The following is a 16,561-nucleotide window of genomic DNA, read 5'->3' on the forward strand; positions in this document are numbered from 1 at the left end:
TCAGCGCTGTATGTCACGGAGCTGCTGTCAGCGCTGTATGTCACGGTGCTGCTGTCAGCGCTGTATGTCACGGAGCTGCTGTCAGCGCTGTATGTCACGGAGCTGCTGTCAGCGCTGTATGTCACGGAGCTGCTGTCAGCGCTGTATGTCACGGAGCTGCTGTCAGCGCTGTATGTCACGGAGCTGCTGTCAGCGCTGTATGTCACGGTGCTGATGTCAGTGCTCTGTATTACGGTGCTGCTGTCAGTGCTCTGTATCTCCTGCACCCTCTTGTTTGCCTACCCTGGTCCCTGACCTTCCCTCTCCTCCATTGCCTTCATTAGCTCCATAGTCCTGAATTGTCAGAACAATTTCCCAAATAAAAAAAAAATGCTTGTAGTTATCGATCCCAAATTCACCTCATACATGTATTATGCTATTGTCCAGGTGGTGGGACTACGTGCTACCCCCTAATAATTACCCCGTGGCCGCAAATTCGACCTAAAGGTTTGCGAAATTCGCCTCCCATTGAAGTCAATGGAGCCCGCGGCGAACGGTCGTTTTCGCGAACGTTTGTGTCCGTTCGCGTTTCGCGTTCGCGAAACGTCCCGTCGGAAGTTCGTCCATCACTAGTACTATGATTTTCGTTGCCTAGAACAGCCTCTCTCAGAGAGGAACCCTTGAAACAACTGTCCAACCTCAGGGATCTCTTGCTAAGGTCTACAGCCCACAGAACATTAATGGGAAGGTCCCTGGGGCTAATTCTCCTTCCATTTGTGGTCATAGATATGTAATACTGTCCAAAGCGTATGTACTATGACTTTCGTTGCCTAGAACAACCTCTCTCAAACAGGGAGGAACCCTTGAAACAACTTTCCAACCTCAGGGATCTCTGGCTAAGGTCTACAGCCCACAGCACATTAATGTGAAGGTCCCTGGGGCTAATTCTCCTTCCATTTGTGGTCACTGGAAATAACCCAACTACCCCCCCGCATAGATGGCTAAAAATATCATTGGTGTCAATGGTTACTACCCTGAGAGGTAAAAGTTTCTCATTGTTCAAGGAACTCCTAGCATTCTCTTGAGGAACCCTAGGATTTTATCAAACCCTGGTTATGAAAGGTTGACCTATATGATTGCTCTATTCAACTAAGGAGAGTTCTGATATTTGGGTAAAAAGTTTTGTTAGTAGAAGTGTTTTTTTGTTCCATCTTAAGTTATTTAGTATTGTAGATTTGTAATGGGGATAAGGCAGGAGATGGCTGGAAAAACCGGTTATGCAGGAAAAGCCTGTAGTGTTGAAGGCTACACAGGACATGAGTTTTATAAGGGAAAATCCAGGCTAGATCTGGGAACAGATGTCTTACAACTGCAAAAATAACAATGGGAGGGTGTTTCTAGTGAATAATAAAAGGTGGCGTTCTCTTTGTTAATACCATCTGTCCTGGAATGTCTATTAGGCCTCTTTCAGACGAACGATCCATTCAGGTCCACCTGTCAGTTTTTTAGGCAGACCTGAACGGATGCTCCATAGACCTCTATGGAGCATCAGCTGTCAGCGGTGACATGTCCGCTAACATCCGACCCGAAAAAATGTGACACAGGAAAAACCTACTTTTGCATCCGTCTGAGGATCGGATCAGGTGACAACGGACTCTGCGGTCCATTGTCATCTGATCTCCCATAGGGGAGAGCGGCGCTCTGACAGGTCCGTCCCTGCACAGTGTGCAGAGACGGACCTGTCATCTTCCTGCTCAGCGAGGATCGACGGAGCGATCCCCACTGAGCAAGCGGATGTTCACGGGGCGGATCATCACAGATCTGTCCCGTGTGAAAGAGCCCTTACTGTAAATAACATAGCAAGCATTTCAGAAAGTAGCAGACATTGCCTCCCCAGAACCCCAGAGAAACATTCATGTTTTTAAAATCTGATCATATATTTTTATTTATTTATTTTTTACCTGGGATTTATTATATAGATATATTGTATAAGGCTTATGCCGCGTACACACGATCGGAATTCCGGCCAGAAAAAGACCGATGAGAGCTTTTTATCGGAAAATGCGACCGTGTGTATGCTCCTTCGGAATTTAGCTGTCCGTATTTCCTCCAGCCAAAAATTGATAGCATGTTCTTAATTTTCCCGACGGAAAAACTTTCTATCGGTAATTCCGATCGTTTGTATGCAATTCTGACACGCCAAAAATCACGCATGCTCAGATTCAACTACGAGACAGAAGCTATTGGCTACTGACTTTTGAACTTCCTTTTTCTAGTCACGTCGGATGTGTTGTACGTCACCGCGTTATAAATGTTCGGAATTTTATGTGACCATGTGTAGGCAAGAGAGCTTGAGCCGAATTCCATCGGGGAAAACCATCAGAGTTTTTCCGATGAGAATTCCAATCGTGTGTACGCGGCATTATATAAGAATTTGTTATTCTACATTTACCTTTTTTGCCATTTCAGAAAGTAGCAGAAAAAGTTTGGATCTGCCATTAATTTGTTTTTTATTTTTATTTATTTATTTATTTTGCTTTTTGCTTTTCTTTTAACGTTGAACTCCAGGGACACATTCACATTTTGGTGTCCACTCATATTATATTATTTTTTACCTGGGGTTTATTATTTAAAATCCATTGAATTTAGATGTTCTTTATAGATGGTTTAGATAAGAATTGTATTATTCCACATTTGCCTTAAGGTCTTTAAAAGTCACCAAAATGAATCTGCCATTATGTACCAGGAGTCAGTAGCAGGCATACATTTGAGAAATCCCAGCATGTTCGGGGGTGGGTGGAAAAACTGGTTATGCAGGCAAATCCTCCATTCTACCGCACGCATTAGTCACAAACGCATATGTAAACGGTGTTTGTGAACGATAGTGAGAGCAATAATCCTAGCACTAGACCTCCTCTGCAACTTTAAATAGGTCACCTATAAAGACATTTAAAATGTGCCTATGAAGATTTTTAAGTACCGTAGTTTGTCGCCATTCCACAAGCATGCGCAGTTTTAAAGCTTGACATGTTAGGTATCTATTTACTCTGCATATCATCTTCCACATTTTATAAACAATTTAGGGTAAATTATTGTGTTTCGTTTCATTATTCATAAAATTTATATTTTCCAAAAAATATGTGTTTTAAAAACCACTACGCAAATATCGTGTGCCAAAAAAATTACAACAGAAAAAGAATAAGAGAGAGCATCACTCTCTCATGGAGTGATGGGATTTTAACGGATATGTTTTTCTGTCACTATGGTAAGCACAACCACAAGGGTATTGATAAACTATACATTTATTACAAGATATAAAATTGATTCAGTAATAACATTTGGTCACAGTTGATACTCAGTCCAGAAAGCTTGAACAGATGCTTGCATATGCACATCTGCATATGCACATATGCACATGCCAACGTGTTTCGCATACTACTTATCTGCTTCTTTGGGGCAGCTCAACGTGCATCTATATCATTGTCCAAGTTACAAAATGATATAGCATTAGAATGAATATCAAATAGATTTATTCACAATATTGGCAATATTTGTATGGTATGGGTGCTCACCAAAATGTTTTGGTACTGACAATAAAACGACTACAGCATCAGAGAGAGCAGAGGCGAGTCACCATCCAGTGATTGAGTGGTGATGTCAGAAGATGGACTTCAGACCATATAAAAGGCACGATGGTTTGGGCCAATACTGTAGTGATCTAAAAATACCAAACATATGTGTTCAGATGCACAGCACTATACCTCACCACACATGTAAGAAACTAATATAACTGTAGTATTGGCAATATGTTAGCACAATGGCATATATCAATATATATATATGAAGCATTCATCCATATGGCTTAAGTCCCAGAATAGAATAACGTCCTCAGCACATGGAGTCATATTATAAAACATGGAGGGGTAAGAGGGGTAAGAGTAGTCTAATGATGCTCTTTTGCTTTTTCTATTGATCCAACAGGGACGTGGATATGACATTCTGTCCTTAGAATTTGTCCAACAAACCCATTGATATATCAAAAATTACGATTGCCATTTTATGCCCTAGGGTCTAAAAAAAAAAAAGAAAAAAAAGTATGGTCATTCATTTTGTAAAGTGCTATGCAAACTGTTGGTGCTATATAAATCTTCTATAACATAATAATAATAATCTTTGGGGGGGTCCAAAGTAATTTTCTGGCAAAAAATACTAATTTAAATAGACATGAGCACTACCGAAAAAAATAAATATTTTAATTTCATTCCTTTTTTTTTTGCCTTTTTTCGGATCATTCATTATGATTGACATTGATTACTTCAGATTTTTCATAACTTCGGATGCATTTGTATTTGTTACATTGCATTTGCTTCGATGCGGCATTTGTTACTTCAGATAATTCATACTGTAACTTCGGATGCGTTCGTATTCATTACGCTCCATTCATTTAGATGCGTCATTCTTTAATTCAGGTAATTCGTAATTTGGGCTGCATTCGTATTTGTTATGTTCACTAACAGTTACTTTAGCCAAGTTTGAAAGGAAATTACAATACCTATAATTTAATAGTTTTGAATAATAAATAATCATGATAATAACAACTAATAGTTAATAATTCAATTATAATAGAAAATATGAAACACAAAATTATTTGAATGTAATCAATTTGTTAAACTCATAGGTTGAATTGAAAAAAAATAAAAATAAAACCCTACAAGACAAAGGCATAATGAGCTAGTATGCATCACATCGAGTATTATGAAATACTCACCTTAGAACGATGCCCTGAATTGGCGTTGGCACTCTGAGTACACGGCTGACATCTTCTACCTGAGTTACTTCTGGGTTTGCAGCTGTGATTGACCGGAGCTGCGATGACATCACGGTCACTGCACGAGTCCTAAAGAAACGGCCCGCTGGTGCTCATGCGCTGATGACCTCGGCAGCACAGCATATACTGAAAATCTCTTAAACTGTCCAAGTTTAGGAGATATTCACGGTACCTACAGATAAGCATTGTTATAGGCTTACCTGTAGGTAAAGGTGGTGTAACAGAGTTTAAACCCACTTTAATGCACGGTTTAATTTCCATCAATGCACGTACTTTAGGAGGAACTGAGCCCACAGATTTAAGGGGCAGTTCACACCACCTAAAACACGGTCTGGATGGGTTCTGGGCATTTCTGCGTGCATGTTTTTGATGCGTTCTGGTGCGTTTTTTTCCCTTTACTTTTTTCATTCATCTCCAGCTCTGTTTGCCCATGCAGTTTCAATTAGACTCTGTAGTTGGACTTTGATCTGACTTCAATGGGACTTCACTCACAGAAGTCACAATAGATAAGGAATTCCTAGGAGACCTTGATAAGGTTGTTTTGAACCCTAACATGTCCTCCCAGGACATCCTTGCTGCCTAAAAACCCTCTGCCCAAGCACATTCCATTCACATCGGACCATAGAGGAAACATGCATTCTGCTCACATTTTTTCTGGAAATTTTTCATGGGTAAACGCACGTCGTGCATAGGGATGCTCATTCACTTGAATGGTCTGCCCTACATGCAACATACACCCCAAAGTAGCTCAAGAACCATATGAGTCATGGAGCATTGCATGTTTTTTCAGTGCACGTTTTGGCACGATTGTAGCGTGTTTTGTTGCATGACAAACTTGTGGCAAGACACAGGACTGTTAATTGTGCTTGAGATGTCATTGAACTGATAGTTACCTTTACCACAAAAGTGCCTATGCAGATAAGTGGCATCTGTAGATAAAAACAAACTGTGCACCTCTGAAGTTGAATAATACCCTTGCTATAGGTTTAGGACATTTACATACCTTATAAAGCCTGACTGGAATACTCCCATGACATTGCTGCGTACTCCCAGGATGTTGTTAAGTGAGGCCTAGTCGTCACTTCTCACCTCCACCATCACAGGAGTGAGCTCTCAAATGCTGATCCCAGAGGTACTAAATTTAGGGGAGAGAGAGAGCATGTGAGGGGGTTTAAATCAGAGAAACAGCTCACTTCTGTGATGGTGGAGGTGAGCAGGGACAACTAGGCCTCACTTAGAATGGTCCTAGGAGTACTAATGGGGTTGCCACCTGTCCGGGATTCACCCAGACAGTACGGGTTTTGAAACATGTGCCCGGATTTCTGCTCGCCTGAGACCCGGGGACATTATTCATTTCAGACCCACCATTGGCTCCCTCTGCCTGTGCCAAAGCTGTGCCACCAGTCTGGCCGTGTCTCCTTGAGTTTGGATCTGCAATGCCATTTGATTTCTGCTCCTGCTGCCTGATTGCCTCCCTATCTACCCCCACTCCCACGCACTGTCAGCGCACCTCCATCCGCTCTATGTGCTGCAGATGGGACACAGAGGCAGAGACGGAGCCTCCATGTTGCTGGGTGCTCTCCTTGAGTCCTCTGGCTGGCTGCAGAAGGGACAAGGAGGTGGGGTTGAAGGTGAAACCTCCCCATTCCCTGCTGCTCTGTTAGAAAGTGTGCAGAGATCATGCTGGGACTGGAGCCCAGCTTGTAAGGTACATTTTTGCCATGTTAGTATGTCAGGATTTCTAAGTACTCTCACCCCCCACCATACACTATACATACATACACACCCCTCCCCTCACCATACATACATACACTCCTTCACTCCCCCACCATACACTATACATACATACACTCCTCCCCACCCCCACCTTACACTATACATACAGTTCTGCCCCCCCACCATATACCATCCATCCATATAGTTATCTCTCTCCTCCTCATACACCATCCATACATACAGTCCCCCCATATATACAGTTCTCCCCCCATACGCCATCCATATATACAGTCCCCCCCATATATACAATCCCCCCCCATATGTACAGTTCTCCCCCCATACACCATCCATATAAATAGTCCTCCCCCAATATATACAGTCCTCCCCCCATATATACAGTTCTCCCTCCATACACCATCCATATAAATTGTCCTCCCCCAATACCATCCATATATACTGTTCTCCCTCCCACTATACACCATCCATATATACAGTTTTCACCCCCCAATACACCATCCATATATACATATGGACACCGTCCACTGCCCTACTGACACCAACCTCTGCTCTACTGACACCGTCCACTGTCCTACTGACACCGTCCACTGTCCTAGGGACACGAACCACTGGTCTACTGACACGATCCACTGCTCTACTGACACCATCCACTGCTCTACTGACACCAACATTTGCTCTATTGACACCATCTACTGCTCTACTGTAACCGTCCTCTGCTCTATTGACACTGTCCACTGCTCTACTGACACTGTCCACTGCTCTACTGACACCAACATCTGCTCTATTGACACTGTCCACTGCTCTACTGACACCAACATCTGCTCTATTGACACTGTCCACTGCTCTACTGACACCAGCATCTGCTCTATTGACACCATCCACTGCTCTACTGACACCGTCCTCTGCTCTACTGACACCATCTACTGCTCTACTGACACCAACATCTGCTCTATTGACACTGTCCACTGCTCTACTGACACCAACATCTGCTCTATTGACACCATCCACTGCTCTACTGACACCGTCCTCTGCTCTACTGACACCATCCACTGCTCTACTGACACCAACATCTGCTCTATTGACACTGTTCACTGCTCTACTGACACCAACATCTGCTCTATTGACACTGTCCACTGCTCTACTGACACCATCCACTGCTCTACTGACACCATCCACTGCTCTACTGACACCAACATCTGCTCTATTGACACTGTCCACTGCTCTACTGACACCATCCACTGCTCTACTGACACCGTCCACTGTCCTACTGACACCGTCCACTGTCCTAGGGACACGAACCACTGGTCTACTGACATGATCCACTGCTCTACTGACACCATCCACTGCTCTACTGACACCAACATTTGCTCTATTGACACCTTCCACTGCTCTACTGTAACCGTCCTCTGCTCTATTGACACTGTCCACTGCTCTACTGACACCGTCCACTGCTCTACTGACACCAACATCTGCTCTATTGACACTGTCCACTGCTCTACTGACACCAACATCTGCTCTATTGACACTGTCCACTGCTCTACTGACACCAGCATCTGCTCTATTGACACCATCCACTGCTCTACTGACACCGTCCTCTGCTCTACTGACACCATTCACTGCTCTACTGACACCAACATCTGCTCTATTGACACTGTCCACTGCTCTACTGACACCAACATCTGCTCTATTGACACCATCCACTGCTCTACTGACACCGTCCTCTGCTCTACTGACACCATCCACTGCTCTACTGACACCAACATCTGCTCTATTGACACTGTCCACTGCTCTACTGACACCAACATCTGCTCTATTGACACTGTCCACTGCTCTACTGACACCAGCATCTGCTCTATTGACACCATCCACTGCTCTACTGACACCATCCTCTGCTCTACTGACACCATCCACTGCTTTACTGACACCAACATCTGCTCTATTGACACTGTCCACTGCTCTACTGACACCAACATCTGCTCTATTGACACTGTCCACTGCTCTACTGACACCATCCACTGCTCTACTGACACCATCCACTGCTCTACTGACACCATCCACTGCTCTACTGACACCAACATCTGCTCTATTGACACTGTCCACTGCTCTACTGACACCATCTACTGCTCTACTGACACCATCCACTGCTCTACTGACACCATCCACTGCTCTACTGACACCAACATCTGCTCTATTGACACTGTCCACTGCTCTACTGACACCATCCACTGCTCTACTGACACCATCCACTGCTCTACTGACACCAACATCTGCTCTATTGACACCAACATCTGCTCTACTGACACCAACATCTGCTCTATTGACACCAACATCTGCTCTACTGACTCTGTCCACTGCTCTACTGACACCGTCAACTGCTCTAATGACACCATCTACTGCTCTACTGACACCATCCACTGCTCTACTGACACCAACATCTGCTCTACTGACACCAACATCTGCTCTATTGACACTGTCCACTGCTCTACTGACACCATCCACTGCTCTACTGACACCATCCACTGCTCTACTGACACCAACATCTGCTCTATTGACACCATCCACTGCTCTACTGATACCAACATCTGCTCTATTGACACCGTCCACTGCTCTAATGACACCTTCCACTGCTCTACTGACACCATCCACTGCTCTACTGACACCATCCACTGCTCTATTGACACCAACATCTGCTCTATTGACATGGTCCACTGCTCTACTGACACCAACATCTGCTCTATTGACACTGTCCACTGCTCTACTGACACCAACATCTGCTCTATTGACACTGTCCACTGCTCTACTGACACCAGCATCTGCTCTATTGACACCATCCACTGCTCTACTGACACCATCCACTGCTCTACTGACACCAACATCTGCTCTATTGACACCATCCACTGCTCTACTGATACCAACATCTGCTCTATTGACACCGTCCACTGCTCTAATGACACCTTCCACTGCTCTACTGACACCATCCACTGCTCTATTGACACCAACATCTGCTTTATTGACATGGTCCACTGCTCTACTGACACCAACATCTGCTCTATTGACACTGTCCACTGCTCTACTGACACCAACATCTGCTCTATTGACACCATCCACTACTCTAATGACACCATCCACTGCTCTACTGACACCATCCACTGCTCTACTGACACCATCCACTGCTCTACTGACACCAACATCTGCTCTATTGACACTGTCCACTGCTCTACTGACACCAGCATCTGCTCTATTGACACCGTCCACTGCTCTAATGACACCTTCCACTGCTCTAATGACACCAACCACTGCTCTATTGACACCAACATCTGCTCTACTGACACCATCCACTGCTCTATTGACACCAACATCTGCTCTATTGACACTGTCCACTGCTCTACTGACACCATCCACTGCTCTACTGACACCAACATCTGCTCTATTGACACTGTCCACTGCTCTACTGACACCAACATCTGCTCTATTGACACCATCCACTGCTCTACTGACACCGTCCTCTGCTCTACTGACACCATCCACTGCTCTACTGACACCAACATCTGCTCTATTGACACTGTCCATTGCTCTACTGACACCAACATCTGCTCTATTGACACTGTCCACTGCTCTACTGACACCATCCACTGCTCTACTGACACCATCCACTGCTCTACTGACACCAACATCTGCTCTATTGACACTGTCCACTGCTCTACTGACACCATCCACTGCTCTACTGACACCATCCACTGCTCTACTGACACCAACATCTGCTCTATTGACACCATCCACTGCTCTACTGACACCAACATCTGCTCTATTGACACTGTCCACTGCTCTACTGACACCATCCACTGCTCTACTGACACCAACATCTGCTCTATTGACACCATCCACTGCTCTACTGATACCAACATCTGCTCTATTGACACCATCCACTGCTCTACTGACACCATCCACTGCTCTACTGACACCATCCACTGCTCTACTGACACCGTCCACTGCTCTACTGACACCGTCCACTGCTCTACTGACACCGTCCACTGCTCTACTGGCACCATCCACTGCCCTACTGACACCGTCCACTGCCCTACTGACACCGTCCACTGCCTTATTGACACCATCCACTGCCCTATTAACACTGTCCACTGAACATAGATCTAATGGTCTCCTCCATTTGAAGGATTTTAGTAATCGTTTTGCAGATTTTTACCTCTATTCTGACAAAGTTGCTGGTTGATATCTGCCACAGCCTCTTTCAACCTTTCAAATCTGGAGAAACCCTTGAAATAACTTTCAGGTCTCAAGGAACCCCTGATAATGCTGTGTACACACAACCAGACTTTGATAGCAAAGTTCCGATGGAACGAATCCGTCTGACAATTTGATCATGTGTGGGCTTCATCTGACCTTTTTTGACGGACTTTAGAAATAGAACACGTTTCAAATATTTCCGCCGGAACCAGTTCCTATCGAGAAAACCACCGGACCAACGGCGATGCAAGGGCAGCTATTGTCTACTGGCTATTGAACTTCCTTTTTCTAGTCCTGTCATACATCATTGCGTTAAACGAACAGACTTTGGTGTAATCGTGTGTAGGCAAGTCTATTTCAGCGAAACTCAGTCGAAAAGTCCGCCGAAAAGTCTGTCAGAGTTAATTCAGACGGAAAGTCTTGTCGTGTGTACGCGGCATAACAATTACCACATTTATAGCTCTCTGTAACTTAACTATTTGCCACCCACACCTTTCCTACATGTAAAAATCATCATTTATCTGCTAGAAAATTACTTAGAACCCCCAAACATATATATTTTTAAACAGAGGCACTAGAGAATAAAATGGTGGGTTTTCCCTTTTTTTTTTATATCACACAGTATTGGTGCTGTGTTTTTTAAACGCAAACATTTTTGGAAAAAATACACTTTAATTCTAGTACACACACAATGTAAGACCCCATTTTTGGTAAAATTTAAAAGATTATGTTACCAAGTAACTATATATCTAACATTTTTTAATCAACTTTATTGCTATCACAAGGGATTAACAACATCCCTTGTGATAGCATGGACAGGGGCAGGTACACTATTGAGATGTCTAGAATCGAATAGACCCCAGATCTCTCCTCTGCCTTTAAAAGTATCTGATCTGGCTTTCTACACATAGATCTGGAATAATATTGAATCTAAACAACCTACCGGTAGCACTGACAGCAGCCTGTAGTTTGATGTCCCGTACCTCTTGATGTGGATTTTCCCAGTGTTTGAGTTCAAACTTTTTCTTTTATATGTTGTGTTTTCATTTTTATTTTTGGTGGCATGTCAATACTTTTGCTAACTACCTAGCTGTTATAGTTCTACCCCTTCATGTGGAAGTGTGGGTAGCTTTTCGTATGCTATATTCTTTCGTTGTTAAACGAACCCCCACATGAGCTTAAGAAAGAGCAAGCTGCATATGTTTAACAGGCAATTACTTGGTATGCACTTTTTGTTACATTTATCCATGCCAGTTGTCCTCTGTTATGTCTCTCTACAGCTATGGCTTTAACTACTATGTTGTCTAATCCAAGGTATTGATTGATTATTGTATATGCCTTTTGTTCTTTTTTCAATAAAAGTTTGTATTAAAAAAATAAATAAAAGTATCTGATCAAACCAAAGATGTTTACATCCTGACAAAATCACCATTGCTTTCAGTTTTTTTAGACCGAAGAGATCTAGGATGTTCTGGTCCTCGGGCATCTCTATGGTAAACTGGCAAAACCACCAGCTACAGTCCCAGGCTCCCTGGTGAGACGGGAGAGCCCAGGAAGGTGGTGGATGTAAAAGCAGTCCAATGTCTATTTAGCTGCTAGGATTGCTTTTACATTACTGAAAAATACCAACAGAAATCAAAAGATGCTGGGATGCTTGTAGCTTCAGGCATCAACCTAGTATCACCACTGAAACCCCAGCACACCATGTGACATCATGCAGGTGGGAAGTGGTTAATAGGAAAAATGCTACTTACCTTTGTGGTCAGGGGGGAGGATTTCCTTTCTATCAATTAACTAAAAAGATCAGTGGTGTCAATGGGAACTTACCTGGGACGTAGAAACTGCTCCTTGCTCAAGGAAACCCTGGCAACCTTTGATGAAACCTTAAGGTCGCCATAGATGGTTTGAATCTCAGCCTGTTCAGTAGGAACCAGTTGAGATTCAAACCATGTATGGGCAGGCTGAATGTATCCAAGTTGATTTATCGATTAACTGGAGAACAACCAGCCTGCCAGAATTTACATGCGATTATTGGAAGCGGCTGGTATAGCAAGTACAGAAAATACCTGTAGACCTTGCCAGTGTCCTTGTCATTTCTTGTGAGCTGCAATAAAGAATATCTTCCTTCCCAGCTATTTTCTGTAAACTTCCATTTGTCCCTCATCCAGTATAATGGAAATAAAGAGATACAGACATGTTTATAGTCCATAGTAGTAAAGCAACCGAGGATGGCAAACATGACTCCCTCTAAAGAACAGCGGAGGAGTGACATATCCACAAGGGACAGGCAATGTGCATGCATGCCCCTTTGCTGATCTGTGCTGTGACTGGGCACAGCTTGAGTTTGTCAGCAGGTTACAGCCAATTATTTTTGGCTGCATACCTGCTGATCGGCTGTGGCCAATCACAGATTCTGGCTGGATTTCTCCCTGCTTGCAGTTACCTTTCTACCTGCTTGCAGTTGCAGTTACCAAATCCTCCTCCTCCTGTTCCTGGACTGGACTTGGGTTAAAGCATTAACTCCAAGGCCAATAATAAATAACACGTTATCTCCTCCGATTCCGCAACATGTCTGGATGATGAACGGCCATTCAGAAACTAACTGAAAAGCACAAAAAAAAAAGCGTGACTGAAAAGTGCTAAATGAAAAGCATGAAATGAAAAGCGTGAATCAACACTCAAACTTCTACTAACACAAAATTAGCAGAAGAAGCCCAAAGGGTGGCACTAAAGAGCTGAAAAACCACATAGTATGTCACAACCTTTGTGTTTGTTGGCTGACAATTCCTTGCCGTTTGTACGCAAAACAAAATACAGGCACACGCCTTCGGACAAAAGTCTGAGGTTTTGTCTGTGGAAAATCTGTGCACGAGGCTTTAGTCACTGATCACCATCATTACTAGTATAGTGTGTGTACAGATCAGTATCTTGATCACAATCAGAACGACCCTAGTGTTTCTAATTGTATAGTTTTCCCAAAAACACTATTTGGTTTTTAGCAAAGACGTGTAGCAGAATACATTTTGACCAAAATTATTGAAGAAATTTGATTTTATTGGATATATTTTATACCAAAGTAGAAAATGTTTTTTTCAACAATTTCTGTATTTCTTCATTTATATAATAAAAAATTAAAAACCCAGTGGTAATCAAATACCACTAAAAGAAAGCTTGATTTGTGTGAAAAAATAAATAAATTGCATTCAAGGACAGCGTTGCATGACCTTGCACTTGCCAGCTAAAGTAGTGCAGTGCTGAATGGTAATAAATTGCCTGGCCATGAAAGGAGTAAAATCTTCTGGAGGTCAAGTGGAGTGGACACAAACAGCCTTACAAACATGAGAGCTTCTAAGTTTATCGCTTTATCTTAATTTTGTGTTAGAGTGAGCTTGAATAAGCAAACAAGTAAAGTGTTTTTGTCTATTCCAAGATGCAATGCTTTAGGTTAACTCTCTGTTGTTTCCCCATTTCCTCAAGAATTGAAGACACATCTGCCATGGATCTTGTAACAATTCTTCTGTCCATCATACTCATCTTGCTTTTAGTCAAAATTTATAATGACCAAAAACCAGAAAATGATGACTACTTCCCTCCAGGGCCGAGACCTCTACCATTCATTGGAAACTTACATTTGATCATCTTCCAAAAAAGGCACCATGTCTTTATGAAGGTAATAAAGCGCTTATTCTGCTGTTTTGTAAAAATTATGGATTTTTTTTATTAAAAGACTAGTAAAAATAAATAGCAAACTTGGTTACCGTATATACTCGAGTATAAGCCGAGATTTTCAGCCTCTTTTTTGAGGCTGAAAGTGCCCCCCTCGGCTTATACTCGAGTCATCGCTGTCTGCCCGCTCGATCAGCGTGTCGAGCAGACAGACAGCGGCCATTCTGATTCAAAAGCCGCGCCTCCGGCTCCGCCTTCGCCTGTGATAGGCGGAACACTGAATTTCCCAGCAGCCTGTGTTCCGCCTATCACGGACGTCGTATCATCCTCGTACTACGGACGAGGATGATACGACGTCTGTGATAGGCGGAACACAGGCTGCTGGGAAATTCAGTGTTCCGCCTATCACAGGCGAAGGAGGAGGCGCGGCTTTTGAATTTTACAATGGCCGCCGACGAAGAGGGCACGGGACGGAGGCAAGGCAAGGCACGGCACGGGACGGGACGGGACGGGACGGGACGAAGGCAAGGCACGACACGGGACGGAGGCTCGGGACAAAGGCTCGGGACACAGGTAGGCTGGACACACACACACACACACACACACACACACACACACACACACACACACACACACACACACACACACACATGGATGGATGGATGGATGGATACACACACACACAGGGATGGATGGATGGATGGATGGAGACACACACACACAGGGATGGATGGATGGATGGATGGAGACACACACACACAGGGATGGATGGATGGATGGATGGAGACACACACACAGGGATGGATGGATGGATGGATGGAGACACACACACACAGGGATGGATGGATGGATGGACACACACAGGGATGGATGGACGGACACACAGGGATGGACGGACACACAGGGACGGACGGACACACAGGGATGGACGGACACACACACAGGGATGGACAGGCATGTCTCACCCTCGGCTTATACACGAGTCAATAAGTTTGCCAGTTTTTTTGGGGGTAAATTGGGGGCCTCGGCTTATATTCGGGTCGGCCTATACTCGAGTATATACGGTATGTTAAAAGAGGTACTAATGCTAATAAAAATATATGGAGTGTGGTGGAAGCCAATGAAAATACAAGAGCTTGCACGCAAACCAGATATATTTTAATCCAGATCAATGGTGTTGAACACGGAGTACTATGGCACAATAAATGGCTCAAAATGCTTGGGACAACACCCCAGGTAGACATTGGTGGGCAGGTAATCCCTGAACTGTCCAGACTCCGCCATTCCACTATATACCATCATTAGGGATGAGCCGAACACCCCCCCAGTTTGGTTTGCATCAGAACTTTCGAACGGACCGCAAATTCGTACGAACATTAGAACCCCGTTGAAGTCTATGGGACTCGAACGTTCGAAATAAAAAGTGCTTATTTTTTATGGCTAATATGCAAGATACTGTCCTAAAAAGGGTTTGGGGACCTGGCTCCTGCCCCAGGGGACATGGGTCAATGCCTAAAATGTTTTTAAAAATGGCAGTTTTGGCGGGAGCACTGATTTTAATGACGATTAAAGTGGAAAAAAGTGAAATATTCCTTTAAATATCGTGCCTGGGGGGTGTCTATATTATGCCTGTGAAGTGCCACGTGTTTCCCGTGCTTAGAACAGTCCCTGCACAAAATGACATTTAACGGAAAAAAAGTCATTTAAAACTGCTTGCATTTTTAATGTAATATCTGGTTCCGGCAATATGGATGAAAATCATTGAGAAAAATGACATGGGTAGCCCCCCCTGCCCATTACCAACCCCTTTGGGTCTTGAACGGATATTAAGGGGAACCCCGTACCCATATTAAAAAAGGAAAGACGCGAGGCCCCCAGGCCCTATATACTCAGAACAGCAGTATACAGGTGGTGCAAACAAGACAGGGACTGTGTAGGTTTGTTGTGTTAAGTAGAATCTGTCTGTAATTTTCAACTGTTACATTTTTAAAGTGTAGCTCCAGTCAAAAAATAAATTTTTAAGCTTTTTGGAAAACATAGGGAAGGGTTATCACCCCTGTATAATTTGTTTTGCCGTCCGTCTTTTTTCATCTCACTTCCTGTTGTCTCCTT

General features: G+C 43.7%; 1 protein-coding gene across 1 annotated transcript in view; it reads left to right on the forward strand.

The window, feature by feature from the left end:
* Window positions 1–14,199: 14,199 nt before the first annotated feature.
* Window positions 14,200–16,561, forward strand: part of LOC143989068 (cytochrome P450 2B12-like) — a 70,674-nt gene continuing 68,312 nt past the window's right edge. Inside the window, exon 1 of the mRNA XM_077489080.1 lies at window positions 14,200–14,453. Coding sequence (XP_077345206.1) covers window positions 14,214–14,453 — 240 coding nt within the window. The 5' untranslated portion in view covers window positions 14,200–14,213. The remainder of the gene's footprint in view (window positions 14,454–16,561) is intronic.

This window comes from Lithobates pipiens, unplaced genomic scaffold, assembly GCF_037356315.1.
Source record: "Lithobates pipiens isolate NorthernLeopardFrog02 unplaced genomic scaffold, aLitPip1_a1.2 Scaffold_18, whole genome shotgun sequence".
Taxonomy (NCBI): domain Eukaryota; kingdom Metazoa; phylum Chordata; class Amphibia; order Anura; family Ranidae; genus Lithobates; species Lithobates pipiens.